Below are 22389 nucleotides of genomic sequence, written 5' to 3'. Positions count from 1 at the left end.
GTCAGTGAGTTGAATGAAGTCCGAGTAGTCATCAGGGGTGGGTTGAAGTTGAGTATGAGTACTATGACTCTCATCATGTTCATGATCCAATGCCCTCATCATCATCATCATCATCATCTCTTCATTAGCTGCATTAGTGGAGAGCAGTTGATGAGTATGACTCTCATGATGGTCATGATCATCATCATATGCATTCATCAGTACCTCTTCATTAGCTGCAGAGTAGTGCTCATCAGTGAGTTGGCCTACTGTTTCTTGATGAGTATGTGTATGACTCTCATGATCATCATATGTCCCTATCATCATACTGTCACTGTCCCAAATTGATGACAGATCAATCAAGAAGTCATCATCATCAATATCATTTTGAATGCCATAGTCTAACTCTGGCTGCTGAGTATTACTGATCAGACCCCCTTGGTCTGCAGGAGGCTCATGAGACTGATGAGAGATGAACCCACCAGTTGGGGGTTCTGTAACAATATTTTGATCAATAACTTGATCAACTACATCAGACATGATGAGACCACCATTATCAATATTACTTTCACCAATATTATTCTCTATAGGCAGAGCAGCTAGTCTTTGAATCTTGTTTTGGGATTGCTGCAGAGCTGATGCAGCAGCAACCAAGAGCTTTCTCTTTCTGACAATCCTTCGAATTCGGCACAGCACGTAACGATGATCATCACTATTTGTTGACTTGGGCATCAAGGATTCGTCGAGGCTATACTCATGCATAATCCAACTTTCATGTCGGTGATCCGGTTCATTATTCTCATAGTGGAACCTTTTCCATAACCCTAAAAGGTGCTTCTTTTTCTTAGCATCAATATGGTAATACACTTGGGTACCAGAGTTCTCACCTTTCCAGGTCCCAGACTTAGAGCCTGCCTTACGAGCCACGCGCGAGCCCTTGTCACTCACTTTCGTCAATTTCGTAAAGAAATACAAGTCTTGGTTCTTCGCTAATTTGGGTCCGTCAAACTCGTTCCAGATATCCCAAGGCTCAGTGTTTCCATAAAGGTCGACCTCTTTTACAACGTCGTACTTGCAGGGTGTGCCACAAATCTTGTTGTAAAGATAATAACCCAATAATTCTTCATCGGTTGGTTGAAATATGTAACCCACTGGAAGATCAAGAACAGCAACAGAAGAAGAAGAAGAAGGTGCCATATATAAATGAGAAAAAAAATTAAGGCAAAATGAATAAATGAAAGATGAAATAGTGACTGTAAGTCTGTAAGTGTTTCTCAGAAAGAAAAAGGCAAATGCGCAGAGTGTGATCTTTGAGAAATAAAAACTATAGCAGTCGACTTAGGCTTTGTGACTAGTTGTGTGTGTTGTGCCCTTAATTTATAGAATCCAGTGAATCACCTTTGAAAACTAGGAAAGCAAAATTTTGCATTCCAGCTAGTAATTGGAAACTTGGGAAAGAAATAATTAGTTGCCTTTCTTGGAATAGGTACCTAGCTAGGATATATGGCCACTCAAGCAGAGGCGGCTAGAGAGAGAGAGAGAGAGTGCGTGTGTTATTTTCCAAGTTTCTCTAGGAGAACAAGATCTTTTAGTTGTTAATAGATTGCATCCTTATTGTCAGTGGCCGAGCCACATAGGGACCAGGGGGGACACGGGCCACCCTCACCTCTGATTAATTGATTTTTTTTTTTTTTCAATTTTTCTATTATTTTTGTTAATATATTATGACATATATTTTCTAAATAATTATTTTTAGCATAAAATATGAAATAATTTCTTGTGTATATAGTAGGCTAGTAGCATGTGTAAATCCAAGTGAATAATTATATATCTTTTTTTCAATGGTAAAAGTTGATCAATCTTGCTCATTTAAAAAAAAAAATGCTTACTCTTGTTAGAGATCCTTGATGATTAATTACCTTAAGAACAAGTTAATTCTCTTAATTTTTTGTTTGTGAAAGTAATTCTAATTATGTAAAGATGTTTTTTATTGTTGTGAATATCTTGAGAAAAACAATTGTGCATTCAAAATAATGAAGTTTTCATACAACAATGAAATAAGCTGTAGAAACATATAGATCATGATGTGCACTTGGGCTTATTAGAAAACAAAAATGGGCTTATGTTTGTCATAGTGAAGGTCATCAAAAAAGTGTGACATAACCATTTTACCCTCAAATAGAAAAAAGTTTTGCCTCCCAAACTTTTTCTATATGACCATTTTACCCCCAATATCTCTCATGTGACCCCTCCACCTCCACCTCCACCTCATTGCCAGTCGACGATTTCTCCGACGACCCCTCTCTCAACACCAACAACATCGCTAACCCCAAGAGCGCAGGTTTTGGGACAGGCGCCCCCCTCCTAGTCCAAATTCCGGCTGGTGAAGGTGAGGTTAGGGGAGGTAGTGGCGAAGACATGGTGAGGCCTTGGGGGCAATGGCTTCAACCGACCCTATAGCTTCTTGTTTTTTTGTTAATGATATTTAAGTTTTTTTTTTTTTTGAATATGTTGACCAGTTCAGCTACTATGAGGGGGACAAGTGAGGGACAACAGATCCACAAGTGAGGGTTCAAATCCAACCCTTGGATGTGTTGTCTTTCACTTGTCCTTTATATTTTGTTCCTCATACTAGCCATTATGATATATTGACAATGAAGTTGATATAGTACAAATTTAGATAGATTTGTTTAATCTCAGATTAATCATTTTGAGGTCTCTTCTATTCATTCCAAAAATGTAAATGAATTTTATGAACGTGACATATTGGTGCAGGGGGAGTACTTCATTGATCCTTTCAACTGGACTACACCCCAGTGTGAAATTTTATAATTACAATGAATTCATACGAGTTAGGCTAAAGAGGGGTTAATTGGCTGATTGACTCAATAACTTTTTCTCCTTATCTTTTAGTAGATAATTAATATTAATATTATATGTGTTTTTTTATAGGTTTCTCTTACGAAGTTTGGTGAAATTTTTTGAAAATCTAAAAATATCATTTTTTAAATAAAATTATTAGAAGTGTGTTACAAAATAGATATATATAGTTAATAAAAATGAACAAATAACTTTGGATGTAAACTATGTAGTATCAATTACATGTGCTAATTAATAAGTCCACAAAATTGTACAATATTTTTGAACACTTTAAATGTGATTTTGTAAAGAAAAAAGAGTGATCGTTAATAACTTTTATATGATAAGTTGGTTATAGTAAACTTATTTTTCTAATTTATGATAACAAAATATAAATTTGTGTCTCAATGAGCTAGTATAAAAACTACTAATGTAAGTGCTTTAAAAAAACACTATCAATGTAAAGAAAAATTGATCGAGTTGATATAAATAATTCATTATTGATATATATTTATATATATATATATATATATATATATATACTGACTAGCATTTCGGACTAATAAATGCTCATGAAAAAAATGGTGATCCATAGGCCAAGAAATTATGGATATGCGTCTTTTTTTAAATGGAGGAAAAATGGTTAGACGAAGGGGAGTGGTCTTGTTGCAAGCAACGTACTACAAGATCTGTGACTGTGTGCTCTTCATGGATTCAGCTTTTTCATAAAGTTCCAATGTACTTCTAGTGTCCTTAAGTTCATAGAAAAGGCCCATTAATCTGTCCATGGAGCTGTTTCTGTAGTTGACACCTTTCTTTTTGGTAAGCAAAAATTTATTGAAGAAATGTAACTATACAAACCAAGCAGAAAACTTTTCAAAGGAGAAACAATTAGACAAAGAAGCAAGCCTAACAAGAAAGCAATACAAACACACACACAAAAAATGGCCCATGCAGGTCTCGAACCTGCGACCTTCGCGTTATTAGCACGACGCTCTAACCAACTGAGCTAATAGGCCAGATGCTATAGTGGCTACCTTCAAGGATCTATTAACCTCTCAGATAAAATTGAATTCTTCAAAATATTTGTATATCATTTTAGCTGATTCTCAAAACGTATCCAACCAGCTTAGATAAGGATCGGAATTACTCAAGCGATAATTTAATGTTCACTTGCACAATCTTCTAAATTTTTTTATGTACAATCTTGATTCCCAACTTCAATGTATCCCCATCTAATTAACGAAAAAAGATACTGCTCATTTTTACTAGCAAGTAGCAATAGAGTAATGGTTGGAACTACTTGCAGCCTTTTTTACCAACAGAAATCTTTTGTAAATTTAAAAAATTTACAATATAAAAACCAGGGAGGACCTTTCCTAGGGCTGATTGCATTTCAGGACCTATCAGAGTATATAAGACATTGCAAGTCCAGGAACTGGAACTGAATTTCAAGTACAGGTCTCAGAAATTGTGGATTTTGAACACCATTATTCAAAAGGGAAAATGTTAGCAAAAGGACTATAAATATACACCTATTTTCAGTTGAGGATCCCGATTTCACTTTGATTCAATTAAGGACTATAATTTTTCAAATGGCTCAATCAAGTACATTCTGTCATGTCTGTCACATTTACCGTTAAAAACTGGTCACGTGACCAATTTATAGGGGCAAAAAAGTCTTTTCTCATAAAAAAATGAAACTAAATAAATTTAAACAAATTCAAAAACAAAAAAAAAAAAATTCCCTCCATCTCCCCCATCTCCCACCTTCGCCACCCCCTGCACCATACCCAGCCCAGCCCCTCCCCTCCCCTCCCCTCTCTTTTCTCTCATATCTTTCTCGTTCTTTCTACCCCCAGCCCAGATGAGGTCGCCACTTCTCCTTCTCCCTCTCCTTGGTGTCGGTTCAACCCAGAAACACCACGAACTCGAGACCCAGTTCGGCCGGTTGGAGCTCTTGTGTTGACTCGTTGTTTTCGGTAGTTTCGTGACCCAACTCTGGCCCAGACGTCTTCTTCTCGTCGCAGTGAGTCTAACCATGGTTCCCGATCATTCATCGGACCACCGCTGGGAGCCAATCAGCGCTATGAAGGTCGGAGGCTTCCGCCGCCGATTTTTGCCATTTCCGGTGAGTTTTGGCCGTTGATTTAGTTGTGAAAATTGATCCTCTTGATATGGCCTTTATTTTCCCCTTGATCTAGCTTGTCAATTTTGAGAAAGTTGAAGTTGAAATTTTAGGGTCTATGCCCATTTCGGAATTTGTTTAAATTGGATCAATTTGAATAGTTTTGCATCAAATTGGAGTGTCTAAAATGAAATTGAAGTTGATTGAGACTTGATTTGTTGATTTTCAAGTTACCCACAGCCTCCGTCGCCGCTGCCACCGTCTGAATCGTCGTTTTTGGCGGTGTGTTAGTGGATGGCGATGGTATAGGGGGAGGAGGGGGCGGGGAGGGGGAGCTGGCTGGGGGGCAGAGAGAAAGAGAAAGATATGAGAGAAAAAAGAGGGGAAGGGAAGGGAAGGGAAGGGAGGGGAAGGGAGGGGAGGGGAGGGGAGGGGAAGGGAAGGGCTGGGCTAGATATGGTGCAGGGGGTGGCGAAGGTGGGAGATGGGGGAGATGGAGGGAATTTTTTTTTTTTTGTTTTTTTTTTTGTTTAAATTTATTTAGTTTCATTTTTTTATGAGAAAAGACTTTTTTACCCCTATAAATTGGTCACGTGAGGGTCACGTGACCAGTTTTTAACGGTAAATGTGACAGACATGACGGAATGTACTTGATTGAGCCATTTGAAAAATTATAGTCCTTAATTGAATCAAAGTAAAATCGGGATCCTCAACTGAAAATAGGAGTATATTTATAGTCCTTTTGCTAACATTTTCCCTATTCAAAATGTGGAAAGGAAAAGGACAAAAAGTTCCTTACACAGCTAAGAGAACAAATGATTCTCATACAAACCACACAACAAACAAAGCACCAGGCTCCTCCTATCAAAAACAAAAAACAATGACTGAGCTCCACCAAGTATACTATTGTTACAAAACCGCTCTGTGGTAACTCAGTTATACAAAATACGACAAAAAATTACAAAATAGTTCCTTGCAACTGGTTCAAGCTCAAAGAGGTCTCAATTCTTCTCCAATTTCTGCAAGAACAGTGCTTCAACTTCCTCCTATTCTGGCAACTGTACACAAAAGAAAGCTATTACAGTAAAATTTCCAAGAAAATCCAACACGCACTCACACACACACACACACACATAAGATGCATGAGAATCTATTCATCTTGAGAATTTAATCGTGGAATAGGGAGGACTATTTTTCCTCTTATCCAGAATGCTATCACCTTATCCAACATATTAAGGAGGATGGATTAATGTGATCCTTCTGGATTCAAGAAACCCTATAGTGCTTTAGTCTACTTGTGCACGATAACAATGTGCAACATCCCTCAACCCCGTTGATTGCATTGACTTCATTATGCAGTCAGCATGATGAACAACTGTGGGACATCCCTACATACTATGTGCTCCCTATATCTAGCAAGTACCTATGCTGTAAGCACTTTCATGTTCTACACTTGCAAAGTGCATCACTACATTGTAGCACTTACTGAAATATGCTTTAATGAGATGCTGAAAGCCTAAAACAGTATACACCATTCAAGGATACTGGAATGAAATTCAGAAAGAGCTCTCTGAACTTCAAAGCATAACCTCTTAAGCACCACAGCTTTCATTCTTCCTTGACCCATTCCAGTATGTGCATAGCATCCACATTACGTGGGAGGTTCCATGAAAAACAACTTACATATATGAATTGAATGAAATTCTATGAAAATTAAGAAAGAATTAAATGGTGACATTTAAACACAAATCATGATTTTCTGAATTACCTTGTACTATATTCTTCAGTGTGAACTGCATTTCTTCACTGAATCATAGCTGCTGTTGATTCACCTCTTTCAGTGGTGATCTTCCAGCACTACTTGCTTCAAGTTTTCTTTCTGAGGCAGAAACGGAAGTGTTTGCATTCTCTTGGGTAGAATCAGAGAGCTCATTATCCACTGTCAAATCCTTTGCTAGTCCAACCTCTTCCTTAGGCCTTTGCAACATTGTTTCTAAAATGTTCATCATTTCTACATCCTCACAAGTGAACTCACCAATACGATTGCAGAATTCTTCAATATGAAGCAAAATATTCTCCCTTTCTTTTGATAGCTTTCTGGTGTCTTGAAGGAGATCCCATTTTTCAGACTCGAGCTGCTTGACTATGCCTTCCACTCTCCGCTGTTCATACATCAATTTATCAGTTTCCAGTTTGCTGGCTTCAAAAAATGCTTGAAGTTCCTCTGCTTGTTGTTTTAGATTAAACAAGGCTTCCTCCTGATGCATCAATCTTTGGCTTGAACCACATACTTCCTTCTCCAGATCAACAATTTTCTTGTTCTTCTCTTCAACCTCTAGCTCTGTCATATGCTTGGCCTTCTCTAAAGCTTCAGTAAGCACATTGATTATAACCAGATTTTCTACAACTTCAGAAAAAGATGAAATTAATGCACTTGTCAAGTCTTGCTCTAATGACGTCGCCAATACTTGGAGTTTATTTATGTTCTGGTCTTTCTCATTTATAACTTTGAAAAGCCTCTCTATCTCTTGCCCAACAGATTTCTCTGCCTCTAACCTCGCAAGAATTGCAGCTTCCACTTCTCTTCTCTTGGACTCTTGCTCAAGCAAAGTGATATCATTTTGGAGATTTTCTATGCAGCTATCCTTTTCCTTCGCATTTAGGATAAGGTTCTCTTTGTCTTGTGTGAAGGCTTCAACTTCCTCATTCTTCGCTGCAACTGTAGCTTCTAGTAGGACAATCTGCAGTCGCAGAACTTCAATTTTCCTGTCTTGCTCTTTGATAACGGTGATAAGGCTGGCTTTCTCTTGCTTAAAGATTTCCCCATTCTCAGCTTGTGCAAGAAGTGAATTTTCCATTTGTCTACATTTTTCTTGTTTTTCTTCAAAGCAAATTTTCAAGCTTTCAGCACTAGACTTCCAATTCTGTAGTTCATATTCTAATTCACTTACTTTACCAATTTTCTCAGCCAATTCAAAATTTGCCTTTTCTAAAGCCTCAAAAACATCTTGCTTCTCACCTTCCATCTGCAGAAATTGTTCTTTCATATAAAGTTGATTTGCAGATGATTCCTCAAGCATCTTTTTATGTTGTTGAATCTCTTCCTCCATGATAACCTGCTGCCGTTCGGTGAGTTCCAGGGATTTTACCCTCTTCATTAATATTTCTACCTTCTCATGTTCTTGTTCAAGCTCAAGATGAGCGTTTTTTAACTCACAGTTCTTCATCTCCAACTGTGTTGTAAGTAGAGAGATCTTGTCATCCATTTTGTTGTATAGCTCCATTTCAGCTTTTGCATCAAACTTTTTGGAGTAAGCCTCTGAGAATTCTGATTTAAAAACTGTATGTACTACTGCAATCTCTTCATTCAAAACCTCAATCATAGAATGGCAGCTTTCTAGCTCCATTTGAAGCTCCTGTATTTGTTTCTCGTTACCCTTCAATTCAGAGTTATGTCTACTTATATCTCCTTTCATCTTCTCTATTTGGGAACTCCATGCAGATTCTTTTGCTTTCAGATTTGTGGAACAGTTACTATGTACCTGCTCCAACCCCCTAAGCTTGTTGCGCAGCTTTGTTAGTGAAGTGGGTGCAGCATTTCGAATTTGAGCTTCCTGCAGTTCTTTTAGAGAGTCTCTTAATTCCTGATTCTCTAGCTCAAGGTGAACAATTCTAATTTCCATTTCTTTTTTGAGTGTATCTTTTGTTCCCAGTGAGTTTCTTAGCTTTGCAATCTGTTCATCCCGTTGAACAGTCAAGCTTTCAAACTTTGACTTTTCTTGTTGATACTGGGCAGAGACATTCTCGAAACGTGATTTGAATTCGGATACTTCAACCTCCAAACACTTCCTCTTGCTTTCTTCATGAGCTAAAGCTTGGTTGCACATCTCAAAACGTTTTTGAATACCTTCAAGAATTCTAGTTTGGGAATCCAAGTTCGTCTGCAACAAAGAGATCTCTTCAAGCAGTGCTGATTTGCTCCTCTCCCACTCCTCTTTATTCAACTGGAACTGGTGTTGGAGCCTTCCATGTGCTTCTTCAAGATGTTTGAACTGTTCTTTCTTCCATTTCATCTGATCTTCAGCATTTCTATTTTCCTCCTCTAATTTCATTATTATATCATCTCTCTGCCTCAGTTCTTTTGCTTCTCGAGCCTTCTCTTCTGCCTCAAAACACTTTCTCTCTGTAGTCAATAAGAGTCTCTTAAGACCCTCAATCTCCTTTCTACAGGCACAAACATTCTGCTCCAATTCATTGCTTCTTTCTGTAACTTCATCTAAGGCAGATGCCAACTCTCTATTTTCTCCTTCCAATTTTTGCAATTTCTGCTCACTATCAGCTCTAAGTTTTTCATGCAAAGATCCCAAATTCCTAAGAGACGATTCTTTTACCCGCAAACTAGATTGGAGGGTTTCAGAAATCTGCCTCGCTTGAGAAATTTCCTCAAGCTTGACATTTAGTTCTTGAGCATGTTTCTCAATCTCCCGCTTAGCTTCTTGAAACTTGATCGACAGCTCATTGTAAGATCTCTTCAAAGTCTCAGAAAGCTCCGTCTTAACCCGACATTCAGCCTTGAGCCTCTCCATCTCTGCTTTGACATCATTTAATTCTTTATAAACAGCCTCCATTTCCCTTTGATTATCAAGTTGTAAGAATCCCTCGTGCAGTAAAAACTGAAGCATGAAGAAAAATGCCATAGTGAGCATAGAGACACATGAGAAGCAAAAAGTGGGTTGAAATATTTTAGACTATAAGAAGTCCATGACAGTGTTATGTATGGGATTAGGGGTGGGCATATGAACTCTTGGGCACCGTTTTCTTGCAAATTGCAAAGTGGTTTTGTAGGAGGAAGTTCTATCCATGAGTTCATGTCACTTGGTATCAAAGTAGACACCAGGCCGAGTGTGGGATCGGGCAATATCAAAGTGCAGAGTTTGTTGTGACCCTTGTGGGTATATGAACTCCAAGTCGATTTTGCGAGGACAAATTCAACCCATGAGTTCATTTCAAATTTCCCAACATAATTGATTGAAAATCTTGGAAGTGAAAATAACCCAATATCTATTGGAAATACATACAAAGATAAATAATAAAAGAAAAAAAGGGCAAATTCAACCCAGGAGTTCATTTCAAATTTTGGAAGTGAAAATAACCCAATATCTACTGGAAATACCCAAACAAAGATAAAAACGTAAGCTTTAATCCAAAAAAGACAGAAATGCAAGTAGATCTTCCCAAACCCACAAACTGGGTGCCAAGAAAACTATTTCAGAAATGAGTTCATGCAATTAGCGCAATAGATCGGTCCAACATTAGGGTTTCTTAACAATGTAGTTGATTGAGTACCCAAATTTTCAGTGTTGATATGGTATATGAACCTATATTCTAGATTCAACTTGCAAAGTTGCAATTCGTAAAATTTGGTCAAGAAGAAACCCTAGATAAATCAAAATTATGGGTTTTTGAGAAGAAGATAAAACCCAAGATTTATTGAAAAATGATATGTGAGATCTTGAAGAAAGCGCGAGACATACCTGTGAGTCGCAGAGTCAGAGTCTCAGAGATGAACCACCATGGGGATTTTGTATTTTGTTGAGCGGGAAGCAAAGCTCTGTTTTGTTACTTTTGTAGGATTCAAATCTGAGTTGAGGGCCAAAATGGGAAATTTCGTTTTACGTCTTTTTCTTTGGGTTTTCCATTTGCACCCGCTGAAAATACTCGGCGCACCTCACCCTTGAAAATTATCATAATTTTCCCATTTTTCCTTTTTTGTTTCTTTAAATTTGAAAAGTCATAGAAGTTTTAAGGGAAAACTTTTTTCACAGGAGTCAAGGAGGAAAATTTTGGACATACAATGAGTATTGCTAATTATATGGTCATTTTTTGGTCAAAAGTGTTTTGCATACATTTAAGAATTTTTCACAAGAGAGATAAGAAGGGGAGACCTTTTATATTCTTATTTTTTTAAATTTAAATAAAAGGTGCAAACAGAAAAAAAAAAAAAATTTGTTTTGATAGAATTATCTATTTTCTAGTAGTAATGTTATAGCTGCTTAGGTAAAAAAAAATTGTTGCACAATGAAAAATATGGTATCATAGCAAGGTTATATATGTATTCACTCGTTGGCATGTATAACATTGCTCTAATGCCATAGACAATAAGTGAAACGGCTTAACTCATTATAAATCACTATACAATGTTATAATTTCTAATACGGGATTTTTGTCTCAACCAATTTTTTTTTAAACATGGTATCAGAGCTAGGTTATACACATGTTTACTTAATGACATATATAACATAGCTCTAATACCATGGACAATAAGTGGAGAGCCCAAAATACTTATAAACTACTAAACAAGATTATAATTTTTCAATGTAGGATCTTTGACTCAACCAATTTGTACACATATTAACTCCATGGCGTGTATAACATAGCTCTAATAACATAGACATTATTAGACAATGGGTGAAGAGATCAAACTTTTTATAAATCACTATACAAAGTTATAATTTTTCAATATGCCAACCAGTTTCCTTTCTAATATACCTATTATTTATGTATCGAAAACTTGTTTTTATTTAATGTATTGAAAACTTTTAAAATACGAATTTTTGAGCGAGTAGATGTGTTGTTTTGAGGGTACAATGTCCAATTTGTCATGAGAATAGGTAACTGACTAACCGGTGGACATTTCTCTACACTGTCTTTATGGATCTCTAGTGGTAATCAACGGCCAAACAAAAATTAAATTGTATCGTTAACACGCTTCTAGTTTCTCCTTAATCATCATGAATATTTTTTTATTCTTAATACTTATTCGATTGTTTTATTATTTAATGTAAACTATTTAAAACCCTCAAGTTTGAACTTGGTTATTTATAAACCTCCACCTTTAATAAAACTATTTTCTAACCCCCTATTGGACATTTAATCTCTCCCAAAACCCCCTAGTCAACTAATAGTTTGACCCATATTTTTTTAATGTTCCAGTTTTACCCTTTTTTAGTCTTTCCCGTTGATTATAACACTAGAGGGTCAGACTCACTCATACTCTCTCTCTCTTCGAGTTCTGTACATTCTCTCTCTCTCTCTCTTTCTCTCTCTCTCTCTCTCTCTCTCTCTCTCTCTCTCTCTCTCTCTCTCTCTCTCTCTCTCTCTCTCTCTCTCTCTCTCTCTCTCCGCGTGGCTGTCGCCGGTGCGTGCTCCGTCGTCCGGCGACGGTTGCCGGCGATACCGGTCCCGATCTTCTCGTCTCTCCTCCCTCTTCCTCCCCCTGTATTCCACTCGCCATGAAAGCTAGCGTCCACACCGGATCGGGTCTAGGCAGACCCGAGCTCCCCGCCAGAGATCTGCCAGTTACGGCGACGACGAGGTGCCGGACCGCCATGGATGGCTTCCTCTCGTCGTCCCGAGTCCACTGGTGCCATCAGAAGATTTGGACGACCCCTAGGCTCGCCGTTTCGAAGGAGAGAAGCCGGCGACATCCTTGTCGGCGATCTCTATGTTCCAGCGACCATTTCTGTCGAGTCAGGTACTCATCTTCTTCTTCTCGTTGTGCTCTTCAATTCTATGTGTTTGGATTAGTCCAATTGTTGATGAATCAAAAAACCCCAAATTGAACCTCACAGCCACTGCGGCGGCTCCGCCGCAAGTGGTGGCGATTAAGACCTGGTTTTGTTCATTTTTTTGGCTTCGATTCATGCTTAATAATTTTGTTTTTTATTAATGTTCAATGTCATTGATAAAAAAATCAGTATGACATTAATATGCATTTTCGGAAATAGAAAGTTGAAGTAGATGGTTCTCAATATCACATTGAACTTTGGAACTTCCGCACATTTTTCAACAATGGATGTCTTATATATCTTATCTATTATATATCCATCATGTGAAATTTATGTCTTTTATCATGTAGATTCTTTTGGTCTTTAGAACTGGGTGTGAAAGTTTGTTGGTATGGTAATTGTTGCAGGTTGGTTGATTGTGGTGGTGGTGGTGCAGTAAATGTCATGCTTATTTAATTAAAGATTAAAATGTTATTTAAATGCTCCTTAGCCATCTTTTTATTGATGGCTAAGGAGCATTTAAACATTTATTGATGAAACAGTTTCAGTTCGTGAAATATGAGTTTTAAATGAATTTTGAATGAAATTATGGTTCTGAAATATGATGAATCAAATTTGCAGGTTGAAACAGATCGAGGCAGTGGCGACTGTCATGTACTCGTCGCGCGTGAGGTGATCAGACGACGTTGTATTGTTGGCTATTCCTCTCATCTCAATGCTTGTTGTATTGTTGTTTTTTTTTTTTTGATAAGGTTGCTGTGTTCTTTTTAGTGAAACGGAATTCAGTAAAGGTGTAACTGTTTTTGTGAATTGTAATTGTTTTAATAAAGGTGTAATTGTTTTTTAATTAAGGTGTAATTGCATTTTAGTCGAAGTGTAATTGTTTCATCACTTAATTCAGTTTCAGTAAGTGAATTCATAACTGAATTCTTCAATTTAGTGTAACTGAATTTCTGAAATTCAGTTTCAGTGTAACTGAATTTTTGAAATTCAGTTTCAGTGTAACTGAATTTTTGAAATTCAGTTTTAATGTAATGAAATTCAATTTCAGTGTTTGATTTTAGTTTTAGTGAATTCATAACTGAATTCTTCAATTTAGTGTAACTGAATTTCTGAAATTCAGTTTCAGTGTAATTGAATTTTTGAAATTCAGTTTCAGTGTAACTGAATTTTTGAAATTCAGTTTCAGTGTAACTGAATTTTTGAAATTCAGTTTTAATGTAATGAAATTCAATTTCAGTGTTTGATTTTAGTTTTAGTGAAATATTGAGTTTTAGCAAAAACTTCATTCCAAAAAAAAAAAAAAACAGTTTCACCAAAATACAGTTACAGTGACGTCAGCATGTGTCAGTATGCGTCAGCGCGCGTCAGCATGCGTCAGAAGGGTAATTTAGGATTATAAGTTTTAGGGGGTTTTGAAAGAGTTTCTAGATGTGTGGGGCTTTAGACAAATTTTTTTGGTGAGTAGGGTGTTTAAAATTAGGCACTATATTATTTAAACATCACCCTTTTTTTTTTTTTACTATTGTGTAATTGTGTTAGTGTACAATATCATATCTTTTACAACTTTATTATGATAAAAGACATGAGAGTCACAATGTGAGGTTTATTATTGTCTTAGAGTCTAGGGGTTTATGATTTAATATTTATGGTTTCAGCCCTAAACTTTATAGGCTAAACCCTAAATTTTATAAGGCCTAAATAGAATCCATAAATCAATTTAACAAAAATTGTAGAGTTACACTTTGTTAGAAAATGAACTCTGTCCATTTCGAAAACTCATGTTAGGCGTTCAAATGCTCAAGCAAAGCATTGGGCATGAACCACAAATCAATTTATGCCAAAGATTAGATGCTGTCTTAGTGGCCCTGGGTTGATCTATAATGATGCATCTAAGTATCTAACCATTTAAAAATCCAATAAGCATCCATTAACAACTCAACATATTGTTTTGTCAAACAAAAATTCTTACAAAGCTTGCTCACAAGGAAAATTGTTTATTAGAGCATCTCGATCAAAAATGTTTACTAAATCATCATCCTTGTTAAAAAGAGGCATATGTGAGCCCCTAATCAACCAATTTATGGACCATTCTATTACTTTATGGTTTTAGTAGATGAACATCAACAAGATGATCCCTTGTTTGCTTCTTGCAACTTGGAATGCTACACTTACTAAGTTTCTTACTCAAATAATTCCCAAATTTTTGCAATCAAGTTCGTTCGACTTAATATTGTTGGAATGTTTACATCTCGAACTTTTGATGATATTTACATGTCACTTGGAGTTGATGCTGAACATTCATTTCCTTGTGCTCATACTCAAAATGGCTTAGCATAAACTTTTATCAAGCTTCATTGCTCGAACTTTACTTTTGAAAGCAAAGTTGTCAATTGCTTCACGGGAAGTTCATTTTACATGCTGCAAGTGAATACAAACTTGTAGAAAAGTGCCATTAATGTGGGAACTAAACAATCTTATGTTAAGCAATAATAGGGCTAATTTAGCTGATTTGATTTAATTCATTTAGGGCCGGCTAGTAATCGAGCTAATTTTACTTTTTAGATTAACCTAGGAAATTTTCAGAAATTTTTATATATGACGCTATGTAAGCCTATGTATACTATTCAGTTGATGCAATACAATGATTTTTCTCTTCTAAATTTTCATTTCAACGATCTTCTCCCTTATAAATTGAGTGCTGCTATTTGCACACCCCTAAATTTCTTTTTGCACGCCATTTTTCTCTTTTTTTCTTCTACACACCCCACACACTCATCTCAAATTCAAAACCTCTCAACACACACCTAACCCATTACCAAAATATCATCATTTCATTACACACCCACACACCCCATTTTTCTCTTTCCCTCTCTCTCTTTCTCTGTCAACACACATCGCGTGCAGCACCACCCTCCCTGCATGCGCACCATTCTCCTCTCTCTCTCTCTCTCTCTCTCTCTCTCTCTCTCTCTCCTCATCTCTCTCTCCTCCCTGCTACACCACCCTCCCCACGCCCACCACCATGCCAAGCTCGCATAGCCACGAAGCCCCAACGCCCGGCCACGCCGCCGACGCAAATGAGCTCGCGCCCGACAGCTCTGCCCAGTTCGCACGACCACGCAGCAGTGCCAGCCAAAAGGATGAGCTTCGCAGGCCATTCGGCAGTCATCCGCCGAAATCGGTGGGTTCGTTCGGCAGCCATTGATCGAAAATTTGAGTTTCCTTCGGCAGCCACCCACTGAACATTCGCTGCAACTCGATCATCATCGATTTCCTCAGCCTAGTGGCGTTCGCCGGCGAACCAGGCGACGAGACACCCACTAAACACTTCCTCTCTCTTCCCTCTTCCTCTCCACACCCGCCAACCACCCAGAAAACCAGCGATGGCGCCAAAACCAAAAGCACCACGCCGGCGTTGATTCCGTTTCCTGCGGAGTTAGGAAACTGGACCACCCTCCTCTTTCTTAAGATCGGGGCTAGTGTGTGTGTTTTTTTGGTCAGGGTGAGGGAGGGAAATGGGTTGGTGTGTGTGTGTGTTTTTTTTTTTGTTGATGGAAGTGTGCAAAGAGAGAAAATAGAATTGGACTTTGGGTGAGAGAAAGAGAGAAGAGTCTTTTCCTTTTGATTTTTTTTATTTTTTTAAGAAAGTGTGCAAAAAGAAATTTAGGGGTGTGCAAATAGCAACCCTCTATAAATTTTTATTTCAAGAACTCCAATAATTTTCCTACCATATTTGGAGGAACAAAACGGACCCAAGGAAAATAGGAAAACAATAAACTGTGGCATATGGCAGAGAACACTCCATAACTTTTTTTTTTGGCCACTGACCAATCCATTACTTTAGAATAACGTAAGGAGCATCAGTCATTGTCTTCATACACAATGCTCTTAAACAAATAAATAACACCAAGATATCTGGGTTTATCTTGTTTGGTACATTGGCAAATACTTGGACGGTTAAGGAGCACCAAACATGCCTTTTCACTTTAACTATACAAATAAGTAAGCTCGTGTCAAGTAAATAATTGTACGGCGACTCACTCACAGAATCAAACAATGAAACAACATGAGGAAACAAACATGAATTCGCTCAAAAGGTTCACCAGAGTCACCTTTCTTGCCTATGTACCATATTGTCTTAAACTCTTTCCTCCTCCATAAGCAAGTGTTCAAGTTCTTCCCTTCGCCGCTCCAATTCCTGTGATTATCACGAACAATATGTGAATGTAAGCAAACTTCTGTAATAGATTTAACAGATACAATTAACTAAAACAAATTAACATAACTCATACACAGAGTACTTAGAAAGACCAAAGAGTCATGATAGCAGAAATCTTATCACAAGTGAATTTCAAGGCTAAAGCTTTAGCCTTTATATATGCCTATAGTAAGAACCATATACAAAAGCAAGCATGATAAGCAGAAGGCACATTCGAAACCATGACTGGGTTTCCCGTACCACACTGATCTTTGGAATCTGTCAATATGAAAGCTTACCTCAAGATCCTTTACTGCTTGATCCCTTGAAATTTCTTTCTTCTGGCGAGCACGCTTGAGGAAGCCAATGCATAGTATTCCCTTAAAATTCAAAAATCAAAGATTAGTAGGTTGATTTAGACAAACTCAAGGGGATGAAAAGTAGGGAGGAATGTAAGGAAAGCTACACTAGGTTTTATGAGTTCAGTCAACCCCAAGAGGTATGGATTAAAGTGGCACATGCAGGGGGAACCATGGACCTGGTCCTTAAATATATCAGCAGAATTATTAAATCCAAAATTAAAAAACAAAAGCCTCGAGACAAGATGTGACTTATTAATCATGTTCCTGAGCAAGTTTTGAATAATAGGAGTTCTGCTGAGCCGGTTCAATACAAATCTTATTTGACTTAATTAAGACAATCAGTTTCATCAAGCCAAATAAACATTGGATTCTTACAATTAGAAGTGGACAAGTGTTAGTAACATACAGGGGGCAGCCATGCATATAAAAGAAGAAACAGACAAATGTGCACAATCATGCATGCATGCACGCACACAAACACACATGCAAATTTCAGAAATTAATTATATGATTCTTCAATTTAGCTTACCGAAATAACATAGACCACACCAATAGCAAGGAGCATATAGCTTGCTATGTTTTTAAGAAGAACAAGCCAAGTGCTCGTATAGGAATAAGCATAAGCTCTTGTCATGACTGCAGTGCTGGAACAGAGAATCATGAGTTAAGAAAACTTATAAAATTTATGCTTGTAAGTGCAATAGACATAAAAACTTGCTTCAATGGAAGTCAGGCAGAGTCAACCCAATTTATGACTAATGCCTGCTTTACTTCAATGCTCATCCCATCATTATCCTCTGTACAGTTATTCTGTTATAAGGCTAGGCCATATGTCAGTTTGGAACAAATTCCGGTGTGCTCCACAGTCCTAAGGTGCAGGGTAATACTAATGAACTGCAACAATTCCTGACTAAATTTGAAGACTTACAAGATCTGCAGTATACCCCTGGCAGTCCAATACTCCAGTAACTGCAAACAATTAACTGAATACTGAATTAGATCACGGAAAAAAAATTCTGCAAAATAACACCAATATTGCAAGAAATCATCATTTACTAATGGCCAGATATAGTAAATTGTTGATCATGGTTCAAACATGGTTTTGGAATGAGTTATACCAGGACAGAGAGATAAATGGAGACAGAAATTCACCATAATTGCATTTAGTAGCCAAAATTTGAGTGTTATCAAATGCCTGTGTTGATTACTGATATGCATAGCTTAAAATCATAAGTTTCAATAAGGTAATTCCTTTCACTCTTAGATCATTTTATTTTAATTCAGTTAATATTTTGTGTGTGATAATTATAGCAGCATCTTAGTGCAACCCCCTTTGTGGGTTGTTTGTGAGATAGGGGGTCGCCAATCATTGCAGATATGTGAGGACCCAGTTGAGGGATCAAAAAATTAAATGAGGTCACTTTATTCCATATGGATTAATTTCATTATGCATTCTCTTAGGAAGATTCAAATTTCAATAGAAGAATTAGTTCTTTTTATCAGGATCACATAAAGGACTAGAGTTACGAAGGTTTCATGAACAACATTTTTGGTAATCATACTGGAGTGGCCTCTTAACATGGGCCTATAATCAGTTCAAAGGCTTCCCTAATGAAGATGTCTTCTTACACTACATTAGGTTCATGTACAACAAGAGATAATGAAAGAGAAAAAGTAAGAGAAAAGAGAAGTGTAGAAATCTGTAAACTTTTCTCGTGTTTAGTTACATGGACTACATGAGGGCAAAATAATGACAAGAAAACACAAAATCTGATATGTTTTTGTGAGCCAACTTTCCCTTCAAATTGCACTTCTTTATCTTGTTCATTCTATACAAAACCAAGAAGAGAAAGTGTGGAAATCCAAACATTTTCTTTTATTCCTTTCTCCATTTGTCACCAAACATCACTTCCACATAAGGTGAAAATTTTATATTATACTCCTCCAAACAAGTCATGGTTTTAGAATATAGTGCCATCACTCTAACCCATATAAATGAGATTCTAAGATTCCTACAATTAAAGAGAGAAATTAAAAAAAAAAAAAAGTGCAAAGCACATTTCAACAAAATTTCTCTCCCTTGCACTTTGAGTCTTCTAACTAGAGCATAGTGAACGCACAATTTTCGCACTAAAACGGTAGCTTAAAATTTTTTGGGTCAGGTGAAAAGTAGCTACCAAACATCAAAATTGCTCAAACATGCTAAAAGAAATTAATTTATGAAAATGTATTAGGGCTTGGATTAGTGAAAACGAACCTTCCAGAACTTCATAATGAATCCCCATTCCGTCTCGGCCACAACCACAAGAGCCGCAATCAGAATCGCAAAGCACCGAAATATCCCATCGCAAATCTGCAATTCAAAAACAATCAGATAAATCAATCAATATATATATATATATATGTATACAGAGAGAGAAAGAGGAGTATAGAGAGAGAGAGTACATCAGATCCGTTCTCGAAGGATTGGATGGCAGAGAAGACGTTGACGACGATGCAGAGAATGGCGGTGAAAGCGGTCAAGACGCTAAAGCACCTGCACACCACCAAGAAAGGGTCGGCTCCAGCTCTGCGCCTTGTGTTACTCGAACTCGGAGATGTTCTCCGCGACGGCACGTTCTCTCCTTCCACTACTTCGTTCGTCGGCGGCATTTTCTCGCTCTTTCTCAGCTCCGAGAAAATTCTCCGGGAAAAGTTTGCAATAATAATACACTCTTTCTCTCTGTTACTCTCGTAGTCTCATGGCATTGGCATTGGAATTGGCGCTCTCTCTCTCTCTCTCTCTCGAAGCGGAATCTTTGTTGACCCGATATTCAAGGAAGGAACTCATAGGAACCGCCACCTGGTATTGCACGTTGGATATTTTTAAAAGTTTTCGGTCCTGATATTTTAAACTTTTTTGCTACTATTCCAACATGTCCAGATGTCCTTACAGTTACGGACCTTACCTACCACTCTACCAGTCCACATAATTTTTTTTGCTTTTTTTTTTTTTTTTGTTTTTTTCTCTGTAAGCGGGATTGAGATCCCTCCAAAACAAGATAAAGTCTTGAACAATCTTTTTTGCATTGATGCGAATCATGCGATCACCCAGGCACCCACTGCATTGATGCTATACTTTTTATTTGACACCACTGTCGGAGAACAATCTCTCAAGTCTCAATAAACAAAGCTAAACTATATAAGTCTATAGTATATTGTGCATACAGATAGGCCGCCCCTTGCAATCCCAATAATATCACATGGGATTGTACAAGGTGAGGAATGCTATCTACTTCCCCTTTCCAACTTCACTTTCAAAAGTACAGATGTCACGTCATGCAAAGAACGGAAAATGAGAAGGTAGATGACATTCTGGCCTAGGATCCTCTGCCAAACTTTCTACCAGACAGACTTGTGCCAGGCTTTTGATATTCAACGGATCTAATGGTTATGACTGCACACTATTTTTAAGATTCACCTACCATATTTTTTAAAAATAAAACTAAAAAAATTATAAAAAAAGAATTTAAAAAACTAAAAGAAAACAAATGCAGAAACAAATCCAATGGTTTTTTATCTTGGCCATTGAAAGGATCCAATGATTATGATTGCACAATATTTTCAAGACTCACCTACCATATTTTTAAAAACTAAAAGAAAAAAAAAATGCAGAAAAAAATCTCATCCCCAACCCACCTCCCTCCCTCTCCGGCCACCAGTTATTCTTTGCAAAGTTCTCTCACCAGTCTTTCCCATTATAGTTTCTAGTTAAATGAAACAAGGTATAGGACATGAGAAAACATTGAAAACCCATTTACTACATCAGACAAAAAAACTCATCCTCTGCCATACTTTCTCTACCAGAGAGAGAAAAAAAAACAAAGAGAGTTAGAGAGAGATGCAGCAGTGGGGTCGCCGGCGGTGGGGCTGCTGGCTGGAGAGGGAGGGAGGTGGGTTGGGGCTGGGGCTAGGATTTATTTCTGCATTTTTGTTTTCTTTTAGTTTTTTAAATTCTTTTAATTTTATTTTTTAAAAATATGGTAGGTAGGTCTTAAAAATAGTGTGCAGTCATAACCATTGAATCCTTTCAATAGCCAAGATCAAAAGCTTGGCACAAGTCTGGTAGAGAAAGCCTGGCAGAGGATCCTTATCCCTTCTTTTAGGTCTTCCACAATGATTGAGTGAGTGTAATTGCCATATGAAAAATGATTTTGTGATCTAAAAATGATAGTTATATGTGTTAAAGTTATAGTAATGTTGAGAGTTATATCTGTATACTTAATTAAATTAAGCCTAATTAAGATGAAGTGATAGTTAAGTTATAATTTATACCTTAAATATTGATAAAAATTATATTATTGGTTTTATTTTAAAGAGATCTTTTAATATAAGGTCAATATTGAATATATTTGAATATTTTATTTTATTACCCAAATTATAATTTATATATTTTCTCTACACCAAATTGTCTTTCAAGTTGTTTGTTATTTTTTAATGTTTGAAATGCATAAAATAGTAAACACAACACAATTCATTTGTGTTTCACAAACAAGTTAGTATGCAAAAGATAGATGAGTGAGTGAAAATATGAGAATGACTTTATAGAGGTTGTGATTTTTTGGCATTTTTTCTGAATTTTCTGATTTTTTATGAATTTTTTATTTTGAAATTAATGGACAAATAATGTGAGTCGTTGGATGAGCGACGATCACTATTTTGGAGGGCCCAGATTTCGCCAACACACTGCCCAAGTTTGAAAAAAAAAAAAAACAATTGTCAGTTGTAGGTCGGGGGCGGTTAGCCATATGCATTCTGATGGTCTTCACTTTTGGTGCAGGTCCCACTCTTTATTACTCTCATGTGGACCTATACATGACCCTCATTTATTGGACTCACTCACTCTCACTCTCACTCTCACTTTTCCGGCCTAATGTAAGAGTGTGATTCTCATACATCAAACTCATATCACTCTCACTCTCACTCTCACCGGCCTATTGCTGATGGCCTTACGAGTCCTCAATTTGCTTTTAAAGAAGACATGTAATATATCACTCTCACTCTTATATATTGATTTATCTAATTGTTTTTTAATATTTTATTTTATTACCCAAATTATAATTTCTATGTATACCCAAATTATTTTATATCCCAATTTTATAAATCGCAACTGATATGAGAGTTTGTCATTTATTCATTTATGGGCCTACTCTATACCTTATTTATTTACAGTAAGTAGAATCAATAAGTTGAGATATAAGGTGGTGCCTCATTCATTATTTTTAGAGATAATTAGACTTAAGTTCTTTAGAA

The 22389-nt window shown here is 36.9% G+C and overlaps 2 protein-coding genes and 1 non-coding gene across 4 annotated transcripts; all 3 read right to left on the bottom strand.

The window, feature by feature from the left end:
- Positions 1-3783: 3783 nt before the first annotated feature.
- Positions 3784-3857, bottom strand: TRNAI-AAU (transfer RNA isoleucine (anticodon AAU)). The gene has a single exon. It is a non-coding gene; the product is annotated as a tRNA-Ile (tRNA).
- A 2018-nt stretch (positions 3858-5875) lies between these two features.
- On the bottom strand, positions 5876-9594 carry LOC147277227 (uncharacterized protein At4g38062-like). 2 transcript variants are annotated; one of them, XM_086255452.1, is made up of 3 exons: positions 7258-9594; positions 6735-7128; positions 5876-6024 (listed from the first exon to the last, which is right to left on the bottom strand). In XM_086255452.1, exons 1-2 carry the CDS (start codon positions 9592-9594, stop codon positions 6778-6780), a joined length of 2688 nt encoding a protein of 895 aa, XP_086111578.1. In that variant the 3' UTR covers positions 5876-6024; positions 6735-6777. The 2 variants fall into 2 exon arrangements, with proteins under 2 accessions (XP_086111578.1, XP_086111577.1); XM_086255451.1 differs by having other exon boundaries at positions 6735-9594.
- Positions 9595-16297: 6703 nt separating this feature from the next.
- Positions 16298-19928, bottom strand: LOC147277226 (vacuole protein). The gene is made up of 6 exons (XM_086254271.1): positions 19543-19928; positions 19355-19450; positions 18026-18066; positions 17627-17741; positions 17035-17115; positions 16298-16735 (listed from the first exon to the last, which is right to left on the bottom strand). Exons 1-6 carry the CDS (start codon positions 19747-19749, stop codon positions 16676-16678), a joined length of 600 nt encoding a protein of 199 aa, XP_086110397.1. The 5' UTR covers positions 19750-19928; the 3' UTR covers positions 16298-16675.
- Positions 19929-22389: the final 2461 nt, after the last annotated feature.

This window comes from Dryas octopetala, chromosome 8, assembly GCF_963921425.1.
Source record: "Dryas octopetala chromosome 8, drDryOcto1.1, whole genome shotgun sequence".
Taxonomy (NCBI): domain Eukaryota; kingdom Viridiplantae; phylum Streptophyta; class Magnoliopsida; order Rosales; family Rosaceae; genus Dryas; species Dryas octopetala.
The sequence above is the reverse complement of the archived record's forward strand: the minus strand, read 5'-3'. Positions and strand labels throughout refer to the sequence as shown.